The sequence below is a fragment of the Nansenia antarctica genome (assembly GCF_963989245.1).
Source record: "Nansenia antarctica genome assembly, chromosome: 11".
Lineage (NCBI taxonomy): Eukaryota > Metazoa > Chordata > Actinopteri > Argentiniformes > Microstomatidae > Nansenia > Nansenia antarctica.
Window position 1 is genome coordinate 14795764 of NC_137681.1, and position 10292 is coordinate 14806055.

General features: G+C 46.3%; 2 protein-coding genes across 3 annotated transcripts in view; one reads left to right on the forward strand and one right to left on the reverse strand.

Annotated features, from left to right (window-relative positions):
* usp22 (ubiquitin specific peptidase 22) overlaps window positions 1-4874 on the forward strand; it is a gene marked incomplete at its 5' end in the record, with an annotated part of 24429 nt that extends 19555 nt beyond the window's left edge. For both annotated transcript variants that reach the window (XM_080541580.1, XM_080541581.1), the window contains 6 exons: window positions 338-499; window positions 1183-1309; window positions 1492-1583; window positions 3940-4002; window positions 4233-4382; window positions 4735-4874. In XM_080541580.1, the coding sequence (XP_080397706.1) occupies window positions 338-499; window positions 1183-1309; window positions 1492-1583; window positions 3940-4002; window positions 4233-4382; window positions 4735-4777 (637 nt within the window). In that variant the 3' untranslated portion in view covers window positions 4778-4874. The remainder of the gene's footprint in view (window positions 1-337; window positions 500-1182; window positions 1310-1491; window positions 1584-3939; window positions 4003-4232; window positions 4383-4734) is intronic.
* A 2430-nt stretch (window positions 4875-7304) lies between these two features.
* tnfrsf13b (TNF receptor superfamily member 13B) lies at window positions 7305-9074 on the reverse strand (the record flags this gene model as incomplete). Its single annotated transcript, XM_080542321.1, has 4 exons — window positions 7305-7633; window positions 7962-8264; window positions 8641-8757; window positions 8960-9074. 4 exons carry the CDS (start codon window positions 9072-9074, stop codon window positions 7305-7307), a joined length of 864 nt encoding a protein of 287 aa, XP_080398447.1.
* Between the last annotated feature and the right edge of the window lie 1218 nt (window positions 9075-10292).

A 10292-nucleotide genomic window follows, 5' to 3' on the forward strand; every position in this document is an offset into this window, starting at 1 on the left:
ACACACACACACACACACACACACACACACACACACACACACACACACACACACCCCTCTGATAATATCCCACTGCTGCAACAGGCCCCTTACTGGGTTTTAGTCTTTTAGTCATCTCTCTGACACAGACCTCTAGTACCACCTGGTGGACAAATTGAACATTGCAGAACTTCTTCCAACCCATCAGAAACACACACTCACACAAGCACAAATACACACACTTTAAAAAAAAAAATCTCTGATCTATTCAATCATCTCAGTTCACAGCTCCCTTCTCAAACTTCAACACGCACACCCCTCCCTCCCTCACACCTCTCTCTCTCCTGTGGTCCTGTAGTGGTGTTTCCACGACGATAGACCCGTTCTGGGACATCAGTCTGGACCTGCCGGGGTCGTCCACGCCCTTCTGGCCGCTCAGCCCCGGGGGGGACGGCAGCACGCTCAACGGAGGAGAGTGTCACCTCTCAGGGGCCACCACGCTCACTGACTGTCTACGCAGGTCCCTCACCTCATCTCTTTACTCTGAACTCTGAATTCTATCTATCCGGCTGCATGTCTCTCTGTCTGTCTGTCTATCTATCTATCTATCTATCTATCTATCTATCTATCTATCTATCTATCTATCTATCTATCTATCTATTTAATTCTTTACTCTATGGCTGCGTTCGTAAATTTGCTCTGGAATCTGATCAGCGCTCATGGAATGCCTCTTGTCCAATCAAATGACTTGGTCCCTTTATGACGTTGAACCCAGTGTGTGCTCCGGCGCTCTCAGAGCGAATTTACGAACGCAGCCCAACATTTTTAAAAGCCACACAGAAAATGTATCAGGAATCGATAAAGAATCAAACGGATAAGCAGAATTTATCATGTAATCGGTATCAATAACACCATATCAATTCCCATCCCTACTCTTGTTCCATCTATACTTTCTCTCAGTCCCTCAATCCATTTCTCTCTACTTGGTGTCTATACAGGTGTAACTCATGCCCTGAACCCCCTTTGTTCTCGCACTGTCTTTAACTAGTAGCTATGACCACACACACACACACACACACACACACACACACACACACGCACACACACACACACACACACGCACACACACACACACACACACACACACACACACACACACACACACTTGTACAGTGTGTTCTGACCCAGGTCCCTCCTCTATAGGTTTACCAGACCGGAGCACTTAGGAAGCAGCGCCAAGATCAAGTGCAGCGGTTGCCATAGCTACCAGGAGTCCACCAAACAGCTGACCATGAAGAAGCTCCCGATCGTGGCGTGTTTCCACCTCAAAGTGAGCGTGTGTGTGTGTATGTGTGTGTGTGTGTGTGTGTGTGTGTGTGTGTGTGTGTGTGTGAATAAGCAGAGAAGTGTGTATGCTCCAAATTGAGTTCCTTTCAGTCTAATATTTCTCGAACCCCCCTTCTCTCTCTCTCTCTCTCTCTCTCTCTCTCTCTCTCTCTCTCTCTCGCCCAGAGGTTTGAACACTCCGCAAAGCTACGGCGGAAGATCACAACATACGTCTCCTTCCCCTTAGAGTTGGACATGACTCCCTTCATGGCCTCCAGGTCTATACAAGCTAGGATCCTCTCACTCTGTGTGTGTGTGTGTGTGTGTGTGTGTGTCTGTGTGTGTGTGTGTGTGTGTGTGTGTGTGTGTGTGTGTGTGTGTGCGCGCGCACCCGTGCCTGTGTGCCTGCCAGCCTCACTGGCAGCGCCCTAGTGTGTAATTGCTAGGTTAACTCCATTAGCCGCACACAGATGCAGGCATAGACACACACACACACACACACTCTCATACATATCTTTTGATGCGTATCCCCCGGTGCTCACATGTCAGAACAGCATCTGCTGAGGGGGAATCAAATTAAGTCAAATGGATTCAGACTTCTCCTCGGAAGTGTCTGGAACGGTGTTAATTGAGTCAATGAGTGAAGTGACATGGCATGAGATTCTCAGGGTTGGTACAGTTTAACACCTGGGGACATATGAAGTCTGTGTCGGCGTTAGAGCCTTGGTACAGTTTGTACACCTGGCCGTGCAAGCAGCTACATTAGATTTACGTTTACATTACATTTTTGGCATTCAGCAGACACTTTTATCCAAAGCAACTAACTACAAGTACATTTGTCTAAGTAAGTGAATCATCTATACATTGCTTACACTGCTCCAAAAAATTAAAGGAACACTTAGGGCCAATCCCAATTCCCTTTTCTACCCCTATGGCTCGTTTTCGAGTGTCACTCGATTGGAATCGCTCGAAACGAAGTAATAGTTAGCCCTCCCCCTTACCCCTAGCCCTCGGTGAAATATGAATTGGGACAGCCCTCGCCCTAAACGTGAACGCGCAAATCGAGCCATAGGGGTGAAAACGAAGGGCTAGGGGTGAATTGGGATTGGGCCTTAATCATCCCAGTATAAAGTAAAATAAACTTCTGGGATATCGATCTGTCCAGTTAGGAAGGGTAAACGATTGTTAATAAATTTCATTAATAAATGTCATAAATTTGGTGCAAATGAAAGCAATAACAGGTGGACAGGAGAGGCAACAGCAAGACAACCCCCAAAAAGGAAATGGTTTTGCAGGTGGTCGCCACAGACAATTTCTCTCTCCTTATCTTTCCTGACTGAGTTTTCTCTAGTTTTGCATTTTGCTAGTGCCCTTGTCACTACTGGTAGCATTAGGCGGTACCTGCAGCCCATTCAGGTTGCACAGGTAGTCCAGCTTCTCCAGGATGGCACATCTATACATGCCGTCGCTAGAAGGTTTGCTGTGTCCCAGCACAGTCTAAAGAGATACCGGGAGACAGGCCATTACACAAGGAGAGCTGGACAGGGCCATAGAAGGGCAACAATCTAGCAGCAGGACCGGTATCTGCTCCTTTGTGCGAGGAGGAACAGGAGGAGCACTGCCAGAGCCCTACAAAATGACCTCCAGCAGGCTACTTGTGTGCATGTTTCTGACCAAACTGTCAGAAACAGACTCCATGAGGGTGACATGAGGGCCTGGCGTCCTCTAGTGGGACTTGTGCTCATAGCCCAGCACCGTGCAGCTCGATTGGCATTTGCCATAGAACACCAGGATTGGCCGGTTCCCCATTGGCGCCCTGTTCTGTTCTACAGATTAGAGCAGGTTCACACTGAGCTAGGGCTGTTACGATTATTCGACGTCATCGACTACGCCAATACGTCGGTTTGCGTAATATGCGTCGGTTAGTCGTAAATAAACAAAATGGCGTTTATTTTATTTTTTTTTTATTTTTATTTTTAAACCTTTATTTTACCAGGCGAGACAATTAGGTGTATGAGTGGAAAATGGATAGCTACTAGCTAATGTTACACAAGCAATGTACCTCACCACAGTTCGTATGTCTTGTCTTCTGGTGTTAGTAACGTTAGCTATGTAGCTGGCTAGCTACGGTAGCCTATTGTCATTGTGGTGCGAGCACCTACTGTACGTTATCTAGCTCGTAGCTCGCATGCTACGTTAGCATCAATTTAGCTAATCATAACATAGCAGCGAGAGTAACGTTAGCTAGCTATGTAGCTACTAGCTAGCTATGTGTTGTGGGTATGGACAGACTTCTAAATGGCCATGTTGGCATTCAAGTTGGCTAAACATAGCAGTGAGGTGGAGACAAATACGTTGTTTGTTTTTTTCGTTTTTTTTTTTTTTACAGTACAAAAATTATCGTTAGACTTATCGATAAATTAGTCGTTAGACTAATCGACTAATCGATAAAATAATCGCTAGATTGATCGTTAGAAAAATAGTCGTTTGGGACAGCACTACACTGAGCACATGTGACAGACGTGAAAGATATTTACAGTTGAGATACCTCGTTGAGGTCAAGTGAAGCAGGACAGAGATGTTACAGGTGTGTGGTGACAGCATGCTGACATGTTGTCTGTCTGTGCCTTCCAGTAAAGAGAGCAGGATGAACGGCCAGTACCAGCAGTCTGTAGACCCGTTCAACAACGACAACAAGTACGTGTCCTGTCTACCTGTCAATCATCCCAGGATCTCAAGGCTGGAGAGAATGACAGATCAGTCACTTCAATAACGTTATGAAATTAACTTTGGCTGTCTCACTTCCCCTCTTTTCTCCTCTCCCATTTCTTCCCTCCCTCTCTCTCTCTCTCTCTCTCTCTCTCTTTCTCTTTCTTTCTTCCTCTCCCTCTCTCTCTCTCCCTCCCTCCTCCCCTCTCTCTCTTCAGGTATTCTTTGTTTGCGGTGGTCAACCACCAGGGGACACTGGAGAGCGGTCACTACACCACGTTCATCCGGCAGCACAAGGACCAGTGGTTTAAGTGTGACGACGCCATCATCACCAAGGCCAGCATCAAAGACGTGCTGGACAGTGAAGGGTGAGGTCATAGTTGTCCTAACAACAGATCTGAGGATCGGATTACCCTACCTCCAATAGCTGACCTTAAAGGGACACTTCACCATTACCATTTTTTTCTCATATTCATTATCTCCAGCAGTGTCCCCATTTTTTATATTTAAAAACATCTAAAAAAACACATAGATTTTGGGGTGGACTTAGTTATGGTATTACACCTGCTGGCCCATCAAAGCTAATGGCATTCTAAACCTCCCTGCACCATCCTTTTGATTTTGATCATATGCAGTGGGCCACTAAGTGGGCCACCACTCTGTTTGTGTAAGCGCTGTTTGGAGTTTAAATCTTACGGGTGATTCTTCCTCTCTTCTCAGGTACCTGTTGTTTTACCATAAACATATCCTGGAGTATGAATAGTCTCCTCCCCTTATAGTCACCTACCAATAATCCCCCCCCCCCCCCCTATAGTCACCTACCAATCACCTACCAATAATCCCCCCCCCTCCTATAGTCCCATACCAATAGTCTCCTCCCTCAGCACTGATGTCTAGAAGCTGCAGAGAGGGGAGAAACAAGAAGATGGCAGAGTAACACAGCGGAGGTAGAAATCAGAAGATGGGCTCATTGGAATGCATGGAACGGAATGAGGAATGGTATCAGAAATCGGAGGATGGGCTCATTGTACAGTAATGCATGGAATGGAATGAAGAATGGAATCACACACACCATTCATTCCTCATTCCATTCCATTGATGCCATCCCTTATTCCGTTCCATGCGTTACAATGAGCCCTGTCCTCCGATGTCTACCTCCACCAGCCTCCCCTGCCCAAGCCTGACACTCAGTGGAAGAGAAGAAAGAGGAAAACGCATCCTTCCATCATCTTCCTGAAAAAGGAGACCCAAAACTAATCTGCACTGAGCCACTGGGATCTACTTGACAGGAAATAAAGGAGGGAGAAATGAAGGAAAGAGGGAGAGGTGTGGCTGGGGAGGCTTCTCTGGAAGAAGAGGTACACCCCTCACTGTCCTGCTACTCTACTCTCCATCCGGACAGACAGACAGAAGATAGGACTGATGGACAATGGACGGAGCTCGAAAATGCTCAAAATCACCTTAATTCAGTCATTCATTCGTTTTTGAATCTGTAATTCCACTTTTACATGCACACACACACACACACACACACACACACACACACACACACACACACACACACACACACACACCTACGAATGACCAAGCATTTCAAGGAGGGAAGACATTTGTTGTCTTATTTCTTTATATGCATTAATGCTCTGAATGCAAAAAAAAAGCTGACATGGTATTAAGAACATTGCAAAGACATATGATTATTGATGTTGTTCATTATAATTTTGGAATACTGTATGAAGCTAGCACACATATATTTTTTAAAGGAGGAAAAAAGTGGTTGAGGGGAGGAAGGGAGGGTGGTTCTGTGAAAATATGTTCCCCACCCTTTTGCTTTCTTCTCCTTTTTTTCCCGTCGAGGGCAGGGAAAATACATAAGTCTATTTTTATATTAAGTCATTCAAATCCTTGTTTACGGTTCCCGATCTCCCCTCTCCCGCAAGCCCTGTCCTTGTTATTTTTGTGCAGTCATGTCTTCAGATGAGAAAAAAAGTGATGCTTCTTCTCACGAGACTGCTGTTGTGCCGCCCCTGTTTCACGTCGATTGTTTGTTGTGATGATGGCATAACTTGTGTTTGCGGACATTTTGGTTGTGAAGATGTTTCAGTTGAAGACGCGCCGTTGTAGAAAAAGAGAAAAGACAGGCACTATTCTGACACGGTGCATCCTGCCCCACCCGGCTTGATCCCACAGTGTTAACCTTGGCCACACGTTGCTCTAATTCCGTGTGTGTGTGTGTGCGTGTGTGTGCGCAAGCATTATTTTTTGGGGGGTGTGTATGCGTATGTGTGTGTATGCACGTGTGTTGCGCGCGTGCGCATGTTTGTGTACTGAATCAGTACTTCCATTCAGCATGCTGTCTAAGATGGATATAAAGTTGGTGTGGAGGATTTTTTTTTTTTTATGTTAATAATGTAAAAGTATGTACTTATGTATGTATGTATGTTATCAAAAGAAAACAAGGTAAAAAACAAAGTTCCTTCATCCAAATTGCTGGATTAGGCCACCGGTTGTTATGACACTGTCAGACTTAATCCTCACTCTTCTGCAAGAACTGGACACAACGATAGTGACCACGAGGGGCTGGAGGAGGGATCAGAAGACAGTCTCATTGTAATACCCGGAATGGAATGAGGAAACGGCGTCAAACACACTTGTTTGATAACCACTCCTCCCATCCTTTGCATTACAATGAGCCCGTCTTCCCAATTTCTGCCTCCACCAGCCTCCCCCGACGGCAACACACAAAATAAAAGAAATCTATATCTATAAACCCCTTGTGTGCTGTCGAGTTTTATTGACGTCTAACACAGATTTCGAATATTGAATTTATCCATACAAATGGGATGTAGATCTCGGTTGTGCTGTGGCACGGAGAGACCGTGTGAATAATTCAGAGGGAAAGAGAGTGTGTGGGTGTGCTGTCCGTTATTCGTGTTCAACTAAAAAGAAGTTCGATCGAAGTTGACAACGCAATCTGGCACGAAGCACGACTTCTCTAACTCTCCCCCCTCCCGTCTTTCACTCTTACACTTATTCTTGTACAGTATCTTCCCTCTTTCTTCCTCCGCCACCTCTCCTTTCATCTCTCTTGTCTTCTCTCCCTCCATCCCTTCCCCTCCCTGACAGGCAGAGAAGTAAAGCAGCGTGGGTGAAGAGATAGTTAGGTAGTACCACCTCCATTGTCAACAACATTTGTCCCACGTTTCATGCTTATTGCACATGACCACGAGTCCCGTGTGCTACTGGCTAACCGGGTGGGGAGTCACGTCTCCAGTCTGGCAGTGGTCTGGTCAGATGCTCGTCTGCGAGGGGGAACAGATGACCCTCAGCCCGCTGCTCTTCTCCATTGGACCCCCAGGTAATAAGACCCTCACCCCGTTCCCCAGCCCAGGGGTCCAGGAGTGTGGAGGCTGTTCATTGGCGGGGGCCAGAGGACACCGAGGGACAGCCTGTTGGTAGAGGGTGTTGGGGCTCCCAGCTCCATGCTGCTTCTCTTCCCCGCTCCCTGGCACCCAGAGGTCAGGGAAGCAGTAGACACACTCACAGGTCTCAGTAGGACTGGAGGAATGGACTGGCTTCACTCCATTCAGCTGGGGCATACCAGGGGCCACCAGGTAGTCTATTGACACACAGAGGCATAGGGGATTTGACTACCTAGAGATTTACAGCAGACGTGTGGCAGTAAGAAGTTGAGAAATCCATCTCATATAACGTCATAAAGTAGAAGTTCTAGAGTATTAACTATTACAACCTTTTCATTGTACATTCTTTCCAAGACAACATCCATGGACTCACTGGTACAATGGTAGTCCAGTTACATCCAATAGGTACTGTATGCTTATGCAGTATTGACACAGTCTGCTAATCTATCTACAATGAGCCCGTCCTCCAGTTTCTACCTCTACCACCCTCCCCTGGCACACACACACACACAGGCCAACACTTACCTTTGGAGGACTGTCTGGGTTGGTCGGGCTCCTGGCCCTCCTGACACTTCTGACCCTGCGTGTCGCTGCCTTGTGTGGGCCCTGGTGGGGTCCTACCTACCCTGGCTCTGGCTCTCCTCAGCAGCACCAGCAGGGCCACAGACAGGGTACACAACAGCAGAGCTACACACAGGCCAAGCAGAGAGTTGACTAGGACGGCAGAGTGAGGTAGGCCTCTGGGTGTGGAACCCCCTCTGCTGGTGGGCGTCTGTAAGGCGGTCTCGTCCACAGGGCTCAGAGTCACTCTCAAGGCTGACTTCTGGGCTGTTGAAAGGAAGGGAATGCAATTTGGCAGGACACATCAGAAATGGAAAACGTACACATCTTTTTAGTCGTTTTTTTTTGTTTTTCAGCAACTTCCAAGTTCCACTTCAGCTGCAGAACATGTGCAACTAAATGTGTGTCTATTTCAGGGGAGGCTGGTGGAGGTAGAAAACAGAGGACGGTCTCATTGTAATGCATGGAATGGAATGAGGAACGGGTGTGGTTGGTATCATTTCTCATTCGGTTTCATGCTTTCAAACACGTTTTCGATACCATTCCTGATTCTGTTCCATGCGTTCCAATGAGTCCAGTGTATCATAATTATATTCTCTGGTGTATATTGGAGGTGGTTGTGTGGGACTGTGCACACACTCACTCTGACACTCCTGGGAACACTGTGAGGGATGGCTGCCACACACCGAGGCACACCTCACACACGTCTTCAACAGCCTGTCATAGTATTGCCCGGGGACCGCCTTACACCTCTGAGACACTGGTGGGCAAGCAAGGGGTGGGATGGTATGAGTGTTAGGGGTGGGATGGTATGAGTGTTAGGGGTGGGATGGTATGAGTGTTCGGGGTGGGATGGTTTGAGTGTTAGGGGTGGGATGGTATGAGTGTTAGGGGTGGGATGGTATGAGTGTTAGGGGTGGGATGGTATGAGTGTGTGTGTGTGTGTATGCGTGCAAACTCACCACAATACACTGTGCATCTGGCATGGTGACGGGGCTTCTGGCACTCTGTCTGACAGGTCATACAACTCCTGACCAGAGCATCCCAGAACCTCTGCTCAGGACAGCCTCTCCCCATGTCAATGCCCACTCACCGGGGGGAAATACGGGTCAGTCAGGGGGGCTAGTGGAGGCAGAAATCAGAAGACGAGCTCATTGTAGCGTAGTGTTGTATACGAGCTCAATACATGGAATGGAATGATGAATCGTATCAAAAAGCCCGTCCCCTGATTTCTGTCTCCAATAGTCTCCACTGCTGTTAGTTCATGGGGTCACCATTCAGTCCTGTATGTTCCAACTGAAACATTTTTGCAACTTAAATTGTTTATCAAGGACTTCCAGCAGCTAACGTCAGCTATTTTGATGATATGACTCTTCACAGGTTGGTTGACAAGAGTTAAATACGACTGGATTAAAAAAATCCAATCAGTCAGAATAAGCAGAGCATAACTTTAAATTTTAAATTTTGAATATTCAAAACTACATGTTCTCAATAATCTGTCTTGAATTCACTGAGACACTGCACACGCTCTACTGGGCACAAACTCACTGAGCTGTGAAAAGTACACGTGCTCGACGCATAAAGCTACGCCTTGGTCTTTAACTCTTCGTATTCACAGATATGAAGATGTCTAAACTCCTTATAGCAGCAATAGCAATAGCGCGATAAAGAAAACACATTCTTGATATTCAAGCATGGATACTATTATTGTTATACATTGTTTATTGCTCCATGATAAAAATCCAAAGAAGTCAACTGATAATAAAATCCATATTTTATATTTGTATACATCACAAACACAAATACACAATACATCACAAATCACAAATCGATTCCTATATGATACACATCACAGTGTGATGACTTACCTACAGGTATAGGGGTCAGATGGACATCTGTTCTGAGGAGTACACTCCTCATGCTGTGATCTAGGGCTGCAGTTTAGAGAGGTGGCTGATTTGGCTAAGACCACAGGCCTCCCCTGGGACTGCCCCTGCCAGTAGAAGAAGAGGTCTCTCCGATTATTATGACTCAGGGTTGATAGGTGTCAATGAATCTGTTTAATGGCAGTTTATACACCTCATACTGAGAAATATGAAGACTCCGTTCCCAATGATGTAATGACTAAATGATTGTGCTGCTTTAAATATGTTGTTTCATGGAGAAGACAGGGTCACACTTTACTTGATATTGTTGTTATTACTGTGAGGCAGTTGTATGTGGGGATTTATTTTGCAGGGGAGTTTACACAGCAAGGGGTACACTGTAAAGGGCTTCCAAATCCGTTATGCAGCA